Source organism: Lepisosteus oculatus, chromosome 24, assembly GCF_040954835.1.
Source record: "Lepisosteus oculatus isolate fLepOcu1 chromosome 24, fLepOcu1.hap2, whole genome shotgun sequence".
NCBI classification, from domain to species: Eukaryota; Metazoa; Chordata; class Actinopteri; order Semionotiformes; family Lepisosteidae; genus Lepisosteus; species Lepisosteus oculatus.
In genome coordinates this window covers 334,241-353,054 of record NC_090719.1, presented here as the reverse complement: position 1 = coordinate 353,054, position 18,814 = coordinate 334,241, and the positions used below count along the sequence as shown (strand labels likewise).

At 54.6% G+C, this 18,814-nt stretch overlaps 4 protein-coding genes across 11 annotated transcripts; all 4 read right to left on the bottom strand.

Moving 5' to 3' along the window:
* Positions 1-157: 157 nt before the first annotated feature.
* Positions 158-4,502, bottom strand: LOC107079797 (transmembrane protein 268). 7 transcript variants are annotated; one of them, XR_011183520.1, is made up of 10 exons: positions 4,306-4,502; positions 3,094-3,184; positions 2,897-3,009; positions 2,454-2,561; positions 1,997-2,146; positions 1,801-1,911; positions 1,482-1,562; positions 1,110-1,298; positions 763-1,003; positions 437-525 (listed from the first exon to the last, which is right to left on the bottom strand). XR_011183520.1 is itself a non-coding variant. In XM_015366512.2 (9 exons), exons 1-9 carry the CDS (start codon positions 4,306-4,308, stop codon positions 220-222), a joined length of 1,152 nt encoding a protein of 383 aa, XP_015221998.2. In that variant the 5' UTR covers positions 4,309-4,502; the 3' UTR covers positions 158-219. The 7 variants fall into 7 exon arrangements, 4 of the variants coding, with proteins under 4 accessions (XP_015221998.2, XP_069039525.1, XP_069039526.1 ...); XR_011183522.1 differs by having other exon boundaries at positions 442-520; XR_011183521.1 differs by having other exon boundaries at positions 448-525; positions 671-1,003.
* Positions 4,503-4,801: 299 nt separating this feature from the next.
* On the bottom strand, positions 4,802-7,816 carry atp6v1g1 (ATPase H+ transporting V1 subunit G1). The gene is made up of 3 exons (XM_006640493.3): positions 7,621-7,816; positions 6,417-6,517; positions 4,802-5,869 (listed from the first exon to the last, which is right to left on the bottom strand). Exons 1-3 carry the CDS (start codon positions 7,700-7,702, stop codon positions 5,696-5,698), a joined length of 357 nt encoding a protein of 118 aa, XP_006640556.1. The 5' UTR covers positions 7,703-7,816; the 3' UTR covers positions 4,802-5,695.
* A 766-nt stretch (positions 7,817-8,582) lies between these two features.
* On the bottom strand, positions 8,583-10,540 carry hdhd3 (haloacid dehalogenase-like hydrolase domain containing 3). Its single transcript, XM_069183350.1, has 2 exons — positions 9,869-10,540; positions 8,583-9,430 (listed from the first exon to the last, which is right to left on the bottom strand). Exon 2 carries the CDS (start codon positions 9,415-9,417, stop codon positions 8,680-8,682), a length of 738 nt encoding a protein of 245 aa, XP_069039451.1. The 5' UTR covers positions 9,418-9,430; positions 9,869-10,540; the 3' UTR covers positions 8,583-8,679.
* Positions 10,541-10,677: 137 nt separating this feature from the next.
* anapc2 (anaphase promoting complex subunit 2) lies at positions 10,678-17,088 on the bottom strand. 2 transcript variants are annotated; one of them, XM_069183344.1, is made up of 14 exons: positions 16,762-17,088; positions 15,557-15,628; positions 14,816-15,399; positions 14,606-14,738; positions 14,143-14,299; positions 13,815-13,934; positions 13,363-13,480; positions 13,033-13,211; positions 12,814-12,955; positions 12,643-12,718; positions 12,252-12,455; positions 11,924-12,056; positions 11,519-11,760; positions 10,678-11,165 (listed from the first exon to the last, which is right to left on the bottom strand). In XM_069183344.1, the coding sequence occupies exons 1-14, from the start codon at positions 17,071-17,073 to the stop codon at positions 10,953-10,955; spliced, it is 2,685 nt and encodes an 894-aa protein (XP_069039445.1). In that variant the 5' UTR covers positions 17,074-17,088; the 3' UTR covers positions 10,678-10,952. The 2 variants fall into 2 exon arrangements, with proteins under 2 accessions (XP_069039445.1, XP_006640612.2); XM_006640549.3 differs by having other exon boundaries at positions 16,285-16,854.
* Between the last annotated feature and the right edge of the window lie 1,726 nt (positions 17,089-18,814).

Sequence of the window (18,814 nt, the reverse complement as noted above, 5' to 3'; positions counted from 1 at the left end):
GTGGCTGTGTAAGCAATTAAACTGCACACTAATGAAGAGGCTGTGTTAATGAGGCAGATTTCTGCTCCATTCTGCAGCAGCACAAGACAACAGACACTGCAGCCATCTGTGTTGTATCTGCTCACATCCCAGACAGCAAGAAGAGCCCTGCTCCCAGTGGCTTTCAAATTCTTTATTGTACAGACGGGATGGAAATGACATCGGAATTCTGCAGAACAGTTATGAATTTAAAATATGAGTAACACTTAAAAAGGAGTTTTGTTTTTGGCACATAATATCAGGAGTACTGATCAATTTGGAAAAAACAAATACCAGTTTACAGCCATTATTCATAGTTCCCAGGACAAATAGGACAAACAGGACAAAAGCGGGCAAGAACATCGGCCACCCGTGACTCAGCGCAGCCCCGTCTTCCTCCCTGGGGCCGCAGTGCTGGAGTCCGTGTGAGTCAGCGCTCGTCCGGCCTGTGGAAACCCAGGACTCGTGACACAGTGAGCATCCCAAAACCACACAAGAGGAACTGCACTGTTGAAAAAACAACAAAATAAAATAATTTACTGGTAAAACATTATTGAGGTGTTCCTGAAAATAAAAGAAGCCCCTAAACCGTGCGTTTGTGTTGTAACAGTGGTAAAGTGCGAGGGAGGAGGGAGACAGCTGACACACAGACCTGTCCTGGCTGGGCAGACTGGGGGAGACGGGGGGGAGACAGGGGAGATGCACACAGAGAGCAGGGAGCTCGAAAGACGCAGACGGACGCACATCATTCAGATCCTCCCTGGGCAGTGCCCTTCGCTGCCTGCCCATGGCCATGCCTGGGGGCAGGCTACACCGGGCAGCAGGGCACACTGCTGTCCAGCAGGGCACTCTGGACCAGCTGGCAGGGACAGGCAGTGAGGGAGAGGCCGGCGTGGGACTGGCTGGGAGCCGAGGGGAGATGTCCCAGGACCAGCAGTCGGACGTACACTCCGGACCACGACAGCAGGAGACACTCCGCCAGCTCCTGAGCGACAGAACAGCTTCAGAGGCGCACAGACAAGCTCACAGAGGAACAGAGAGGGGGAATTGGGATGGAGCATCAGCTGATCTGTTTCCAGGGTGATCCTTACCTGTGGTGTCCCATTGGGTATCAGACACACACACTGAGTGACGGACAGCTGCTTGGCACCTCCCCCTCTGCCCACACTGGCCAGCAGGGGCACCTCCTCTGTAAGCCCCGCCTTCCCCTCCTCTTTCGATTGGCTGGAAGAGCCGGTGACCACCACACACACTTGGCTCAGACGGCTCTGCAGCTCCAGCTGGAAACAAAGGGGGAGCGACACACTCACAGCACACAAACAGGAAACCTGCGCACCCGCAGGTACAGGACAACACTTAAAGCCCTTAGTTGTCTAGTTTTTGAAAGCCCTGTTGCAGCATCAGTGCTGTGATAATGGCACCGTGACAGCAGTCAGATTCACTGGGGTGTGTCCCTGCCTCACCTGATGAGAGCTGCTCCAGTGCTCCATCAGCTCAGCGAGGGCCTGTCTGCACGGACAGAGGTCAAAGTGCACCATCCACAGCTGAGGGCGTTAAGAAAGATTCTCTTCCCGATGGAGCTGTCAGCCTGAGCCACGTCAACTGGCCTATTCTCATCCTCCTTTCAGCCTTCTCCCTCGTCCTCCTCGTCCTTCCCTCTTTCCATCTCTCCCCACGTGTGAATCCTCCTCCCCACATCCTGCCCCGTGTCCCTGCTCTTCCTGCCCCTCCGCTACACCCTCCCTCTGGATCTACTCCCTCGCTCCCCGCGATGTGGGATACTCTCAGCGCAGTCGGGTGTCGGTCTGTGCAGCCTGTCAGTCCTGCCAGCAGCTTGTGTTTGAGCAGCTTCTCATTGACAGCCGCCATCCTGACATCGGTGTTGACGTTCAGCTGGGAGAGAGGGAGAGGGGGAGAGGCTGGGGTCAGAACCACTCGGACACACTCACCCGGACCGGCTTGGACAGGTCAAGGATACCTGTGAGCGGCGCCGGTGCAAAATGAGCAGCCCTCCTGCTGTGCCCAGCGCTGACGCCAGGCTGACCCACACCCCCAGTGACCAGTGCATCGCCACGCCAAGCGCCCGCAGACTGCAGTACAGGTTCAGCCACAGGCACACATAGCACACCTGAACAGGTCAAAGGGCTCAAGGTCAGCGAGACGTCTGCACATTACAGGCCTGGCCCGGCCTTCTTAATGCAATCAGAACCTAGGAAAGTTGCAACACACTGACCCGGCAGGACAAATTCTCCCCTGTCCTGGTCCTCCCCTGCCTCCATTTCTGATCTCTTCCCCCGTTTCCTTCTGCCCCCCGTCTCCCTCTCTCCTCCCACCCCGGCCAACATCCTCCCTGTCCCCCCACCCCCACCCCCACCATCCCTCAGTTCTGCCCACTGTCTGCCTCAGAGCCATGGGTCTGCTGGGCAGAGACTCACCAGGGCAAGAGCGGCGGTGAAGAGCCGCGAGGTGAGGAAGATGTAGCGCCGGATCTCCAGGTCCTGGAGCACCCCCTGCAGGTCGGCGCTCAGCTCTGCGCTGGTCACCTGGCAATAGTGCACAGCAGACAGCAGGATGTACACACTCTGCACTCAAGCACCGAGCTCCGCCCCGACTGCAATACCTGCACAGCAGTCAGCGTCTGGTGGGGAGTTTCTCATTAAAACCGCATACCTGCCACCGGCCTTCACATCAGCAGCCCTTCTCAGGGTGATGGTGTCTTTTAAGAGTCACTAGGGGATTCATAATGTGAGAAAACCCACGTGTTCAAGCAGACTTCTTCTTCAGACTGCACTCGCAACACCTTTCTGGGTCTTAGTGCTTCAGGTGATACGAGGTTCGCGCTGTACGTGTGTGCTGGTCTCTCGGTGTGTGAGCTCACCTGTATGCCCCTGTCTCTCAGTATCCTTGTCCCTGCCTCCAGGTTGAAGCCAGGACCCGCGCTGCCCAAGATATTGCCTGTCAGCCCCAGGACCACCTGCCCACTCTGCAGCTCTGAAACATGTCCACACAGGTACGCTGTACACAGCTATTTTCACTGGCTGCTCCAACGCCCCACCCCACACGCCGTCTTCTTACCTGGCTCCCAGCGGAGCACCCCCTCCTGGTCATCTTGGGCCTTGCAATAGAATGGGCCTGCCCCTCCTCCCCTCCCCTGCCCTGCAGAGCTCTGGGAACAGAATGATGGGAAACACCTAACCCAATGAACTATCTCCACCCTAAATGTAAGACTGTTAATTCGGGTAAAGGCTGCAAAGTCTGGGGTCAACTGATCAAAAGATCACAACTGAAAGATCTGGTGGTCGTGCCTTTGCAGTTTTGTACGTCACAGAGTGACGTCACAGCCAGGAAAAGAAGGCGCTATATTGAAATATATTTAAATATCCACCCCACCCGACCAGACAGGCCCGGAAAACAAATTGCCCCCATTATTTTCATCACAATCAAGAGTTCAACTACCGAGTTTGTTGGTACCTGTAAACGTCCTTGTAGATAGTCAGGTGATTACCCGAAAAAACAAGGCGCTATATCTCGCAAACGAAAGCAGCACAAACGCTACTTACAGCGACTCAAACCGGCACTAACGAATGAGGAGGGTTTCATCGTTTGTGCTGTCTGTAGGGGGGGAAACTTCACGGAGCTCAAGGAAAACCCTGCATGGTATTTTAAATACAGTATTTCGGACGGATTTTGAATCTTGCGTTTTTGCGTTGTGTTCATTGTGTTTTGCAATAAAATATTAACTTCAGAGTAACTCTTAAAACTACTGAACAATCTAAAAGCAGGCATACGAAAAAATTAGAACTGTTACAAGCAACACGTGAAAATGAGCTCTTGCAGCTGTTCTTCAGCTATAGACAAAGTCCTTATATGAGAGACCTTTGGAAACCAGCTGTTTTTGAACCGGATTCTATCAATTGCAATTTGTAACTTCAGAACTAATCCAACACCAGAGCACAGATGTCTGCAGCGACGGCGGCATGCCGGGAGACTGGAAGACATGTCTCTGGGAGCAGTAGTTCAAGCAAACCGACAGTCCCTTAATGGACGCTGTCTTGAACGTACTGCAGTAAATGTTCAAAACACTTATGTATTCCACATATTGTGAAAGGTAACTGTGGGAATCATTTAAGTCGGTTTAAAAAAAGTATATATTATAAGCTACTAGACCAAAAGTTTGCTTTAAACAAGCAGCTGCCATTTCCCTGATCTGTGTCTTTCGATAAATGTTTCACCAATACATTTTCACTGGATAAACCAAACAAACACGGTTTAACAGCGACACCTCACCATGACCGTCAGCGACTGATTCTCCTTATTCTCCGGGACGAGACGATCCCGGAATTCTGCAGATCGGTCCGCTCAGCACTACAAACACAGCGGGACGATTTAAACAGAGTGCATTTCAAACCACAGGCAATACCTTCTGCTCCTAAAGGCAGCCAGAGGTCTAACAGGGCTGCGGAATCTCTCGACCTCCTGCGAGCCTGGCGTGAGGGCGGGGGCAGACCGGCGTTTGGAGAAAGAGGGCTCTGTAGGGCGTCATTATGATTGTGGTACAATGCTGCAGGATATATTTAACCGGTGTTTAAGAACACCACGACGGCTCCTTGCCTCTTGTGTCAGAATCCCTAGTGTGCTGAGAAACTTCAACGTTACCTCGTAATGATTTGTCCCCATTCGCGGGCGGTCTGTCTATGCACCGCTCCGGGGTTATTTACTAACTTATTGAGGGGTCACATCTCTCTCCCAAGAAACAGGAATGTTTAAGGAAGACACAAAAGGATCGTTTTAAATAATTTTATTTAAGGAGGAACAGGACCAAAAATCAAAAGGCAGAACCTGTATTTTTTACAGCAGATTGTAAAGAGCACTAGACTCCACGGAGCACAAAACAACACAGCCACCCCCACACCACTGGCCATTGCTACAAGCAGCTCCTTGATTCCCAGGTGCTGGTGGTGCCGAGGTTGGGTGAAAGAGCAGCTCAGAGGGGCTGCAGACAGAGCTCCCCGGATCACGGGGGACAGGAGGTTCGGGTTCGAACAGAGGAGCTGTACGCAGAGAGCACAAATCTGAACCGTCTCACTCCACTCATGTGGACAACAGCATTAAGGATCAGGATCTCTTTTGAATTTTATGGTAATGAAAACAATGAAATAAACAACTTTTTATATATATATGAAATAAAAACGACAGCACTTTCTGCGACGGAACAAGCACGCACACACAGATATTACTAGCATACTAACACCCACCCTAATGATTCTACACAGCTAGGAGGCCCAGGGCTTGGATGGCTATCAGTCTCCCAGGGCACAGCAGTCTGAGCGTGTCCCGACTTCACCAGCAGCTGGGCTCTGTACAGAGCTCCCACTGAAACAGAAGCCAGTACTCCTGTGGAGTCCATTTCGATCTTGCTACTGTGTTGCAATTTGCACTTCCTCTGTGTGAAAAGTAGTCGAATGGACGTTACTGTAGCCCCACAGGCCTAAGCAAATTGTCTCACAACAAGCTGCAGCTGGGGCAGAGGGAGCCCCGAGGCTGGTGCAGCCTGGACGGGCTCAGACTGCTGCGCTCTGGAAGCGGTCAGGCCATCCCGACAGCAGCGTCTGTCCTGGCAGCGCTGAAGTGCTGGTCTGGGCCGGACCGGGCCAGGAGGAGCCCCTGGGCTAGGGCACTAGCCGTTGATGCGGTAGTTGGTATGGATCTCAGGCTTGATCTCGCAGACCAGTGAGAGCAGGCTGGCCAGCACAGCTTCACGGTTCTGCTGGAAGCTGTTCTGGATCTTCTGCATTTTGTCCAGAGTCTCCTTGTCCACCTCCACCGCCGAGTTCCCGTGGGATCCCAGGGCCTGGGAGACAGAGGGACATGAGGTGAGGCGCTCTCCACTGCCACTGGGAGGTGCAGCTGTTTTGACAAGCTGGCAGTTTGCACAAAGGAACCTAAAGATGTTAATATGACGATGAAAAGGAAAATGTAATAAATGTTTTAGCACTAAAACCTCATGAGGTACGTAGAAGATGCCACCACAGCTAAAATACTTTTTTTTTCTTTTTCCTGTTCTGCTACTTTCTTTGCAGTGTGTGTTCTGACAGACTTTAAGAGCACAAGGTCATGTGGTGCTCCATCATCTGCTACTCCTGATGTGGGGGTGCAGGAGTGCTGGGGGCAGGGGTACAAGGGTACCAACAGAAACCCCAAAACATTTAAATCAACTGTCTGAACACATTCAGTGTACAGAAATCTAGAAAGCGACCCAACACAGAGAGCTGGGGCAGCACCGCGTTCTCCGTGCAGCTCTGTTGGGCAACTGAGAGCCAGACAGGATAGACGACGGCTCTGGGGTACCCCAGGAGCAGGGCTGAGGGGAACCCCGCCGCGAGGAGCCTCAGTCATACCGCGGCCTCCTTGGTCTTGAACTCCTTCTCCCTCTGCAGGCGGTACTGCTCGATCTCAGCCTGCGCCTCCTCCTTCGCCTGCTTCAGACGCCGGTTCTTCCCTGGGGAGGGGCAGGCTGGGTTAGGCACCGGACTCACACCTTTATCATGCCACTGGACATGTATACTGAGAAAAGACTGTTGTAACAACAAGCTGCAGAGTATCCCTTCAGAGGACAGTCTGAGCTGCTCCCTGACACGGGTGCTGTGCCTGTCAACACCACAGGCCAGACCTTTGACACCTGTTTCTGTTTTTGAGCAAATCTGGCCGTGCAAATATTTGGACTCCAAACAGCACCTGTATACATACAAACACACGGCCACTTCCCTGGTCAGCTGCCAGCAGCTGGGGAAAACCTGACCAGGGTGGAAACGCGTTGGCTTGCCTGAGTAACCACTGCCCAGCCCCTCAGCACAAAGAGGAACTGGAAAAAGAGCCACAGTGACGGCAAACTGCTGGTCTGGAGAAGAAACTGCGCTTTCTAACGAGAGAGAGGCTGGGAGGGAGAGGGGAGAATGGACAGAGCAGGTGGAGCAGAAGGCTGAGACAGAGACACAAGAAGAGACAGGGGTGACCTGGCGACAGGGCGCAGAGATGTGCTGCCGAGAGGAACGCCAGCTGTTCTTGCTGAAAGATTTCTTCATAATCAGTTCTGTCTAACCTGAATGCATCAGTGTCCATTCAGCCCAGTAAGAAAGGCAATGTTTATGCTCTGGTTCTCCTAGACCGGCGTTATCAGATCTCAGGGCTGAGCCTCGCTGCAAGACTGAAACGTGGCCCCTAAGCCAGATTCTAGATCACACGCCTTCCAGCAAAGATGAAGAGACTTTACACCAGTTTTACTCTCTGTAAAAGCTTTCAGTAAAGCTTTAACATCTGCTTCTGACGACTAAACGACTCGTGTTAAGAGCCCCGAATAGCTCTACAGCTGCTAAACTGATCAGAATATTTACATAAAAGCCCAGGGTCTCACTCCGGAGATCCGGTGACCTTGGATCTCATTTATAACCCGTCCTCGTCAGATCACAGCATCACTACACAGTTACTAACATCTGTCACCGATCTCAATGAGAATTTATGACCGCTCGGGTCGGGCCTGCGAACGCTCTTTCCCAGACCGTCTCTGCCCACCCCGATGTCTCATTTTCTCCGGATTTCACTCACGTTTGCGGGCCTCGGCGACCTTCTCTGCCGCCCGTTTCTCGGCCTGGAGCAGCTGCTGGATGCCCTGAGACTGGCTGGCCATGGCTGGAGAGGACAGCGGTGTGCAGCAGACGGAGAGCCGGGGTGAACGGAATCGGTGTTGCAGCTGCTGTGTCTGAGCGACTGCGGCGCAGGGAAGGGAGTCAGCTGACCCAGGGCTCCTCACGTGACCCGCGTTGCGTCAGAACTTCCCAGCATGCGTCACCCGTCACCGATCGGCTGCGTTTTTCCGCTAACACGTCCCATCAGCACTAGACAGCTTGACAGTGACTCACTCTACTGTTTGACTATTATTAAAGCACAGACGAACCCTGTCCCAAACCACATTAAACACACTGGTGCACTAAGACCTGTCAAAACTGGGCTTTTCTCATTCCAGCCTGCACCCCTTTGTCATTTAGACCACGCCTGTAGGTCCACAGCAGCTCCCTGGGACCAGGTCATCACCTGTGCCCCAGGAGACGTGGGCAAGATCCTCATGTGCAGAAGCGTGAATCATGACCACCATCACGCTGCCTGGTGGGTTCAGTCCACAGGCTGCAATGCTGCTGTGTTACACTACTTCACTCCTGGAAGCAGAGGCCCGGTCAGAAGGATGGCCTATAGCCTGAACTATGCAGTTAGTTGTTCTACATGGTTTTAAGTGTCACAGAGCAGTTTCAGCTCCTGGTAAACACCAGGAGTGTGGAGCAGACCAGCTTCTACAGGGTGGAGATCTGTAGGTCAATACAGGACAACAGCACAGAGCTGGAGCCACATTCCCAGACTGGAATAGCAGCCAGCTGTTCTGGACACAGAATAACCACCCTCCCCAGTCTCTATAACCAGACCCACTGTTCGTTCTATTCAGAACAAGGGAAAAGCAGAAAGAAAAAGATCAGAAGAAACAGTTTCTTGTGAGCAGGGGTGAGTCGGGCAGGGGCTGAGATTCAGTGCTTTTTATTTCTTAAAGATGTGAAATGGAGGTTTTCCAGAGCTCTTCAGTCCAAACCCTTGTGCAGAGGTGACCCCCTGGCCCACTCAGTCCTGGTCCTGCTGCAGGAGGGCGGGCAGCTCGTCCAGGGAGCGCAGCCGGTGCTGGGGGGGCACCGGGGGCACCGGCAGCCCCCCCTCCGCCGCCCCGCCCCCCCGCTCCAGCAGGAAGCTGCGCATGCCCACGGCTTGGGCCGCCAGGTAGTCGTTCAGGGGGTGATCCCCGACGTGCGCCAGCGCGGCCGGCTCGCGCTCCCCGCTCAGCTCCAGCGCCCGCAGGAAGATGCGTGGGTCGGGCTTGGGGGCGCCCGCGCTCTCGGAGGTCACCACAAACTGGAAGTGCCCGCGCAGCCCGCAGCTCCGCAGCACGGCCTCCAGGCGCCCGTCGAAGTTGGAGACCACGGCCAGGCGCAGGCCGAGCGCCCGGCAGCGCCGCAGCGCGCTCTCGGAGTCGGCAAACACCTCCCAGTTGGCGGCGCCGCTGAACCCGGCGTAGAGCTGCTCTGCCAGGCGCGGCAGCGTCTGCCCCTCCGCCACCCCACAGCGGGAGAAGGTCTCCTGCACCACCGCGCCCCACCACGCCCGCGAGGACAGCCCCTGGCCGAGCCCGTAGTTGGGGTAGCGGCTCTCCTGCTGCTGGTAGGCCTGGCGGAAGGCAGACTCCACCGCGGCAGGGGCCAGCGTGAGGCCGTGCTGCCGCGCCGCGCTGCAGTACTGCTCCCCCACCGAGCGGCGCACTCGCAGCAGAGTGTCCTTCACGTCCCAGGTCACCCAGCGCACCCGCATCGCGCTCCGCTGCCTGCAGGACAGAGAACAGAGAGGCACGATACAGCACAGCACAGGACAGCCCTCCTCACACACAGTGCAGTACAGCCCTCCTGAGACACACAGTACAGCACAGCGCAGCCCTCCTGAGACACACAGCACAGTACAGCACAGTCCTCCTGAGACACAGCACAGTACAGCACAGCCCTCCTGAGACACACAGCACAGTCCTGTACAGCACAGCCCTTTCTGAGACACAGCACAGTACAGCACAGCCCTCCTCACACACTTAGCACAGTACAGCACAGCCCTCCTGAGACACACAGCAGAGTCCTGTACAGCACAGCCATCCTGAGACACACAGCAGAGTCCTGCACAGCACAGCCCTCCTGAGATACAAAGCACAGTACAGCCATCCTGACACACACAGCTCGGTACACTTTGACACCACAGAGATGTTTGCCAGCCCTACCTGTACTGTTGCAACAGAGCTGTTACGGCCGGGAGATTGGAGAAACCGGTTCCCAAAGTCGAACTTCACAGGACGCAGTCGGCAACTGGTTTATTTCCTATTCAAATTTCTGATATACTGTAGGACCACGACCCTGGGTCCCCAGACCACAGGCACTCAGATACGATTCTCCCTTTGTCGTGAATTATACATATTATCAGTTTTTACGGCCCCTTCGAAGGTAACTTTCTACAGTCCGATTCGAAATTAGCTCCGTACCGGCAACCACTGGCGTTGAACAATAGTTCCGTTACAAAGTAACCGTAGTCTCTTCTTTCCTGCTGTTCAGTTTAGATTTAGCGATGGAGCCTGTGACAACTGCTTCTCTTTTGACGGCTAGTGTTTAGTAAACCGTTTTCCAGGTAACACCCAGTTATTAGTTTTGCCTCCACCTATGCTTTTATTCTTCATGAACAAACGCAAATATCTAAACTTTTGAGGGGCGGTGCAGTTTACCTGCGTCAGCACCTGAAGAAGGCTCCACGGCCGAAACGTTGCGTTTTCTTTCTTCTTTTCAGTGTGGAATAAACCTATTACTTGTTCCTTTGCATATTACCTATATAACGCCTCACCTTTCGGTCCCGGAGACGCGCAGATACGGTGCACTACCGCCATCTCACCACAGTGGGGCGTCCTCGGGGCGGTAATTCTGCAGTACAGATCCGCGTACTTACCAATAGGACAGCCACTGTTTCAGGCCGGTAACACGTCACACCAGCAGAGGGCTGAACCAATGAGTTAAAGTTCAGATTCCCTGAACACTCACAGAATTAGTTTTTGTCCACGCCATTCTTTATTAAACTTGTTACGTCATACAATTCATGTCCACAAATCTCTCACTCACTGGCTGCACTAGCTACTGTTTCTGTAGTACAGGTCTCCAGGTTCCAGCCCTAACCTGAATACAAGAATGTGTCCATCTTTCAGGGGACTTGAGTTGTCCTGTTTTCTCTATTTACACAGTATTATGGCCAAACTGCACCCCCCACCTCTCACCATCTCCCCCTCTCTTGCTCAGTAAGATGATGACAGACTGCTCTGCCTGTCAGTGTGGTGATTTCGGAAGTCTGTACACGCCTCCTGAGCAGATCAGCTGATGGTCTTTGACTTTCCTTTGCAGGAAGGCCTGTAGCTCTTGCACGTCCATCTCCGTGACGACGGGACCCATGGTGACGAACATCCTCAGCATGCTGTGTATCCTCTCCAGGGTCATCGTCTCCAGGTTGGTGAGCATGGCCTGGATGTAGGCCCAGAACAGCTGGGGGAGAGAGTGAGAACGAGGCACTGAAAGTGGAGAGAGCCAGCGGGGTACATCTCACTGCTCCCCAGCGCAGGACAGAGACTGAGAGAGAGAGACAGGACACATCTCACTGCTCCCCAACACAGGGAAACCTTTTTTTCTTCTAATTTCTGTATAGATTCCTCAGATGTTTCTGATGTCAACAAAGCGCCTGCTCTGCGAGGACGTATCCTACTTCCTGCAGAGATGCCCAGTAGCAGTTATTGTACAAAACAGAACAACACTGTGAAGTGCAGCTTGGCTTCGGAGTGTCTGTCTGACCTGGTCTGCGTCAGACTCTGAGGGGAGGGGAGCAGGTCTGAGCCGCTTACCTGCAGTTTCTCCTCCCTCTGCTCAGACTGCGTGGCGGTGTTGGAGTCGCCCTCCTCGTCGCTGTCGATCAGCACCACGCCCCTCTCCGGCCGCTCCCGCGCAGCGCCGCCCTCCGCCACAGTGAACAGCCCCGCGCCCTCCTCCCGCACGACCCCCTGCTGCTGCCACAGCGCCAGCTTCCTGCGCACCACCCCACTCGGCAGGCTGAGGGCTCCACTGAGCTCCTCGAGCGTCCAGGAGCCTGAGGGAGGCAGGGAGAGCGAGTGTGTGGGGTAAGGGTTAGGCAGAGGCAGAGGAAACTGGTCTACGCACAGGCAGGCCGAGACATCTCAGGACCCGGATGGAGGACGGGAGAGACAGAAGGTCAGGACACAAGGGAATCGGAGAGGAGGACAGACACTCACTCTTGTCCTGGAAGTGCAGTATGATGGCTGCGTGCACCGGGGACACAGACAGATTGGACAGAGTCCGGTCGCCCAGCTCCACGTCCAGAGTCACGGAGCCCAGATGGGACTTCCAGCTTAGAGTCCTCATTGCCTGGAGAGACAGAGAAAGGACAGTGAGGCAACGCTACAACGCTAGCAGATCCTTCAATCAGCTCAACGCTGTTCCACCCCTCTCTCTGCCCCAGCAGTTTCTCGTATAAGTGCGAGTGGACCTGCTCTCTCACTCTCTCTGCCCCAGCAGTTTCTCATGCAGGTGTGAGTGGGCCTGCTCTCTCTGCCCCTGTACCTTCAGTTTCTCGTATCGGTGTGTGTAGGCCTCCATGGCCTGAGTAACGATGGGGGGCAGCTCCAGTTTCTCCTCCTTCAGTGGTGGCCAGAACTCAGAGGACAGGATCATGGCGCTCAGGGCCAGCGGGGGGCGCTCTTGCTCCGGAAGTTTTGCCTCTTCATCACGGATGTTGGAGTTGATGCGCCGCGAGTCAGCCACATCCTGCACGCAGGGAGCGACATAGGACAGACAATGAATAAATCAGTGAAATGGACAGAGAAAGAGAGAGTGAGAGAAGGAATTCAAGCAAGATTAGAGGAGGCCTTTTCAACCCCTCTAGCTCAAGGAATGAGAGTGAGAGCAGGAATGTGGCAGACAGGAGGGATAAATGTGTTTCCGCCAGGCTGACCTTCAGCATGACCTCACAGTAGTGCATGTGACTCTCCCCGAACCGCAGCTTCAGCAGCTCCACATTGCGAATCTCCCTGCAGCAGAGACAAACACGCTGAGCTGCCATCCTCACTACACACGTACAGCACGCTTCTGAGAGGGAGGGGGTGGGCACTGTGCGGCTGAGCACCTGGCAGTGTTGTAGTTGAGCTGGTGCAAGAGTCGGTCGGCCAGCACAGTGCGGTACTCATTGATGAAGAGGTCTTTGCTCCCGTAGATACTGACCAGCAGGCTGATGATGTCAGAGGAGCGGCGCTTGGAGCCTGTTTTGTCTGACAGAGCAGGAAGAGGATAGAGGTCAGTCATCATCAAGGAGCTGAAAGGGTCAAATGTGTGGGGTCAGACTGACCTGTTAGGGCATCAATGGGGTCAGGGGTCCACTCCTCGGGGTCGCTGCCCTCATCCTCGCTGTCCTGCGTCTCCAAGGTAACAGGGTCAGCACGCGACAGCTCATTGGCCAGGTCACTGCAGCCCTCCGCGTCGTCTGTTAGGCTGGCCACAATCTGACGCACTGTGTCCTCCCGGGTTCTGAGGATGAATAACCCAATCACCACACTGGAACAATCTCCATACTGGGGACCAGTGAAAAATAATTCCAGTAACAGACAGTTCTGACAGACATACCCAGGGCACAGACAGAGGAGCAGATCATTACAGACAGACAGGCAGACAGACAGACCTGAGGTATCTCCTGATGGGCTCGCAGGCGACCTGCAGGATCACCATGGACGGGTCGAGCTCACGCAGAGCCATGATGGCGGAGATGTACAGCGTGATGATGTCAGACGTGTGCACACCTGTAACAGCAAGACGGCACACCCCAGTTCAAGACAGGCCAATCATCCCCACAGGGATCCCCCAGGCCTCCAGCCCACCTGACTCGATCCTGCAGCACTTCTGGATACAGGCTGGAAGTCAGCGCCGGCCAATCCAAAGTACCGGAGGAGAACTAGACTGGATGTTACGACACAGTTCATTCCTGACTTTAAAAGACGAAAGAAGTGAAAACTAAGAGGGTGTTTTCACTCAGTGGGCTGTGAGAATCTGAAACAAGATCGGGTTACGAGGTAGTAACACCGCTGTCAGTGACCGACTCCTTCATCTCCTCCGCTCACAGTGCCACTGGGTCACCTGGGTGAAGGAGACGGGTCTCCAGAGCGGACTTGAGAGACGTCAGGAGCTGCTGCCTCTGATTGGTCCGTTCCAGGCAGAACTTCAGGTCCTCAATGGCTGGTTTGGACTCGGGGAAATCTGGCAGGGAGACGACGGGAGAGTGGAGGGATGGGGGAGAGAGAGGGGATAAAAAATGGGAAGAGAAAAATGAAATGAAGAGAAGGAGAGAGGGGGAAGGAGAAGGGACATTAGGTGTATTAGTTAGTACCACAAAACACAGCCCCCCATCTCCACGAGTCTATCTCAGCTCTCTCACACTCCTCCCACCCTGGGCCTCCCGTCTCACCTCGGATGATGCTGAACAGCTCCTCGATCCTCATGCTGACGTACAGCCGGCAGAAGAACTGGTGCATGTGGCAGCGCCATCGCTGCAAGGCGGCACTGCCCGGCCCCCCGGCGCTGGCAAACACCCGGCCCAGCCAGCCCAGCACCCGCTCCAGCCACTGGGGGAGAGGAGACAGGGCTGACCGGCCGAACCAGCACACCTCGCGCTCTGTGATCTGTGTTGCCCAGATTCTTCTAATCCTTAAGCAACAACCTGGCCTCATCTCCCACCACACTGGTAGTGACAGTGGAGAGACTGAATGAAAATAAAGAGCCGTGGTCATGTTTTTGTTTGTATTCACTATGTGACAGAGACAGAGACAGGACTGCTGAGCCTGTCGTGTGTGGGATTCAGTGTGAGCAAGGCAGATGATCAACTCCCCAGGAGCAACACAGCGGGAGGGCCAGAGGGAGGGGGGCAGTACCTGCTGGAAGTCGCTGATGAAGGAGCTCTCGTACTCGCCCCGGCAGCGGCGCTCCATGCGCTGCTCAATCAGCTGGTGCAGGATGGACGTCACCGACTCGGCGCTGACTCTCTCCTGGAGCTGCAGCCTGGAGCTGCGAGGGGCCAGAGAGTCAGCATGGCCGCGCATCTCCGCACACCCCCCCCCCCGCCGCCGCGGCCCCTCACTCACAGGATGTGGCTCAGCTCGCTCAGCTGCTCCAGGGCCTCCTCGCACCAGCACTCCTCCGGGGGGATACTGCAGCCGGGACACCGCCCCCCCTCGTCCCCCAGGGGGCCCTCGGCCTCCTCTGGCTCCCCGTCCTGCCCTTCCTCGCGGCTCATGTGAGCGGCGAAGGTGCGGCTGTAGAACTCCAGCACGCGCTCCTGCAGCACCCCGCCGGGGGAGAAGAGCAGGATGGCCCGGATCAGCGCGAAGGCCCGGTCCCTCAGGCCCTGCGCCCCGGGGCCGCTCAGGCCCCCCCGGCCCTCGTCCTGCCAGGCCCCCAGCAACCCCAGCCCCCTCAGGAAGGGCTCCAGGCGGCTCAGCAGAGTCCGGAAGGCACCCAGAAGCAGCGCGGCCCGCTCCCTCTCACTCAGCCCGTTCTCCGGCTGGTCCAGCCCAGCCCAGAACTCGGGGGCCACGGCCGCCTGCAGCCGCGTCTGCAGGGCCTCCAGGAGCCAGGCCTCCAGGCTGCCGCCGAGCCCCCAGGAGCACAGCACCGCCAGGGCCTGGGACACAGGCTCTTCAGGGGGGGGTTCTGGCCCCGGGGACACCTGGGGGAGGAAGGGGGTGGGGAGGCGGAAGGAAGAGGGAGACTTGTTAAAATTCGAGCAGGAAAATGCCCTTCCTGGCTCAGTTAGGAACAGCAGAAAAGCAGGATAAAGGGTGCCACCCCCTGGCCCTGCCCCCTCCTCGGGCGACTCCACTCACCAGCACGGAGGTCACGCTGTCCCAGGCGGCGGCCAGCGGGGCCACGTCCATAGCTCCCCCAGGCGGGACGGGCTGTCAGAGAGAGGAGCAGCTGCTACAGTTTGCTGGCTCAGTACCTGCTCACACGAGCAGGAAAGCTACTTTAGTTCTGGTCCCTCCCACCCGGTAAAGAAGGGGCTTCTTTTCAGGGGGCTTTCAGATAATGAGGCGCAAACCTTCCCCTGAAGCCTGAGACTTTGAAGCCCCCCATGTTATAACACACCCCGGCATGAGGAAGCCCAGCTGTCACAGTGCGCACAACACCCCAGGACCCTCAGGGTCCTGTGCTCACGGCCTCCAGAGAGCTTACTGTCACGCCTTATCTCGGGATTGTGACAGGTCTGTCACGGCTTAACTGGAACATGGGGATTCCATGATAATGAATTCTCAATTACGCTCCTATAGTACATCAGCCTTTCCTCCGGAAATCAACCTGATACATTATCCAAGATACACGTCATTGAGGGACCTATTTTGATAAGCCACAGCTACTGACATATTATTATGTATTGTTTGTTTCTGTGTTAAAGTATCCGAACGAATCTGACACTGCAGTGTCGTACTGTAGGTAAGGGAATCTGCTCAAGACACTGCCCGACACTCCTTCAACAGCCGCGCACCCTGGTCTTTCCTGCAAAAGCTTCTTTGGACTCTGAACTTTGCCCAAAATTGTTTCGTCGCCGACTTACCTGAAAAGCGCCGATTGTTATAATTTTTGGAGCCGAATCAGTAACAGGTTTCTTGTTCTGAGCCCTTCGAGTGGTTCCGGTGCCGCTCTTTCCTGGTCAGCTCCTGGAACTGCCCACTCAGAAAGGAGCTACAGCCTCAAATTACTGTCTTGAATATGTACACCCCATGCAGACAAAGACGTTATATTTCTAACTATAAAACCAGGGTACAATTTTTTTACCCAACCGCATTCTCCCGCTCGGCTGCGGCGCACTGTAATGACGTCACCACCATTTTGTTAGCTATGCCCCTAATAACAGACGTCTAAGTCTAATAACGAGATCGTAAACCTTCCGTGTGGATATGAAACGGCTCATCACCGACACTGCACGATAAAAGCAAGGCGAAGAAGAAGCATTAAATAAGAGAGCGTTGTAGAGTGTGGCGGAAGCAGAGCGGCCGTTTAGCTGCGCTAGGCAGTTGCCCTGGAAACTGACCGGAAGAGGAGGGCAGCGCCGCACAACAGCTCCGCAGGGAAGACAGAGGGGAAACGGGAACGCAGGGGAGAGGGTAGCTGAACTGACAAGTGGGCACTGCGACCGAGCCTCATCTGCGTGCCAGCAAAGGAGATTCGTCTCGAAGAGGCGGGTGGAGCCGAGGCCCATCCCGGGCAGTGCGTGCAGGAGTCCCGCCGAGCCGGCAGGATGAGCCAGCAGGGAGCGGCGCTGCAGACCTACAACAACGAGCTGGTCAAGTGTGAGTGACCCGAGGCGGGAGAGATCCTCTCGAGCCGTCAGACTGAGACCCATAGCGAAACAAATACGGTGTGATAGCCTGATGTCCAGCATAGCAGGCAATTCGTGCTGCTTAAAATCGAGAAATAAAATACTTTTGCTATCGCCTCCGCAGCTGGAGGCTGTCCTGTGTCAAATAACGGCACGGCTTGTGTGTTTTCTGAACACAATGCGAAATCAGCGGAGGATGCAGAGGCGTGAATGTGTGGGAGATTGCTTCTTGTTATAGCTGAAGATTTTAGCATTTTTGAGTTGAATGCAATTGTTTCTGTTTTTCATCGAGCGTTTCCAAGCTACTGTTGAAACTGCTGTACCGTCGATGTGCATAGGGCCGCGCTCACAGTGAGCAGTGAGTGTCGGGATTAGGCACAGTGAAGACAGCCTTCCAGGAGGTTAGTGGGAATCCGATTAGAGAGGGTCTTTTGCTGGGGTAGTTCGAGTCCTGTGGTCTCCCGGGCTCAGCTCGACTCTCTGGACCGATCCTGTTGTGAAGTGTCTGTGGGCTGTAAGGGATGTCTGGACTCATTACTGTATCTGGCTTCAAAGTAGGTCTTTGTCATTGAACTGTATGTGAGCGGAATTGGTACTGGTGTGGGCAGAGATTTGAAAGGGGGCTGTGTGTTTACATAGGGTGTGTAGCTGGGAGGCACTACAAACAAGCAGGAGAACAAAAATCCTATTAAATTTGTTTTCTGTGCATTCAGTGGCAAACAATAAATCAGAATTCTGCCCTGAAGTCACATCCCAGGTGGGATTACACAAGTGATGTCATTGTATTCCACGGTATGCCTCGAGTGCCCAGCTCCGCTGATTTAGTTAACTCTAATTAAAATGACTGATGATCAGCTGGGGTGAGAATCCCTTCCTCCTCCAGTTTTGTGACCTCAGAGACTGTCCACTCCTCCAGCAGAGATGGTGATTCTTCCTCCATGACACCTCCCCGGCCCCCAGAGCTTTGGGTGGGTAGAACTGCACAAATACAGCAGCAGTCATCAGGCCTGGGCTGGCACGCTGAGGGACAGTGTCAGCAGTGGATGTATTGACACGACAATACACTAGTACTATATAGCTGCATCAGTGTGCAAGCTGCAAACGAAGAAGGCTTTTTCCTTTTTTTCAGTGTTTTCTTAACTTGAAATTGCTCCTGTTAAAACACTGACTGAACCCATTGTAGGTTCTCGTTGGAATGGTGCTTGAGGAGCTGTGTTACTGTGCTGCGCAGGTATCGAGGAGCTGTGTGCGAAGAGGGATGAACTGAACAGACAGATCGAGCAGGAAGAGGAGGAGAAGGTTCGGCTCCAGAATGACATCCGCATCCTGACCGAGAAGTTGAGCCGTGTCAATGAGAGCCTGGCGCGCAAGCTGGCCTCACGCAATGACTTTGACCGCACCATCGCTGAGACTGAGGCCGCGTACATGAAGGTGAGAACTTCTCTGCTGGCCATACTGGTGCTGGATCCCATTACGTCTAAGTACTACATCTACACATCTACACACATTGCATCCCGCACTATCTCAACTGCATACACTGCACACTCTAACACCTACAGCATATCAAATAAAAGAATGATACTGTTCCCTACAAACTTCATCCTAGACATCAGGCAAAGTCTCAGTATGCGTCTCTACACTGTGGTTGCATGGTGCTTGTGAAGTCCCAGTACTACTTAAGTAAACCCTGCATTAAAGGCATCCAGCATGTCCTTGCATAACTGCTGTTTTTGCATGGGGGGTAGTGTTCTCCTGGACATGTACT

Excerpts from the sequence above, each read along its gene's own strand:
- LOC107079797 (XM_015366512.2), bottom strand. Across the intron at positions 2,562-2,896 it reads TGAGAGACAGGGGCATACAG|GTGACCAGCGCAGAGCTGAG; the intron begins GTGAGCTCACAC and ends CACTATTGCCAG. Across the intron at positions 526-1,109 it reads TACCCAATGGGACACCACAG|TGCAGTTCCTCTTGTGTGGT; the intron begins GTAAGGATCACC and ends TTTTTTCAACAG.
- hdhd3 (XM_069183350.1), bottom strand. The coding sequence starts at position 9,417 with ATGCGGGTGCGCTGGGTGACCTGGGACGTGAAGGACACTCTGCTGCGA.
- anapc2 (XM_069183344.1), bottom strand. The coding sequence starts at position 17,073 with ATGGGTCTCAGTCTGACGGCTCGAGAGGATCTCTCCCGCCTCGGGTCA. Across the intron at positions 15,629-16,761 it reads GGCGCTGCCCTCCTCTTCCG|CCCGTCCCGCCTGGGGGAGC; the intron begins GTCAGTTTCCAG and ends TCTCTCTGACAG. Across the intron at positions 12,956-13,032 it reads CCCCATTGATGCCCTAACAG|ACAAAACAGGCTCCAAGCGC; the intron begins GTCAGTCTGACC and ends CTGCTCTGTCAG.
- atp6v1g1 (XM_006640493.3), bottom strand. The coding sequence starts at position 7,702 with ATGGCCAGCCAGTCTCAGGGCATCCAGCAGCTGCTCCAGGCCGAGAAA. Across the intron at positions 6,518-7,620 it reads GGTCGCCGAGGCCCGCAAAC|GGAAGAACCGGCGTCTGAAG; the intron begins GTGAGTGAAATC and ends GCCCCTCCCCAG. Across the intron at positions 5,870-6,416 it reads TCAAGACCAAGGAGGCCGCG|GCCCTGGGATCCCACGGGAA; the intron begins GTATGACTGAGG and ends TCTGTCTCCCAG.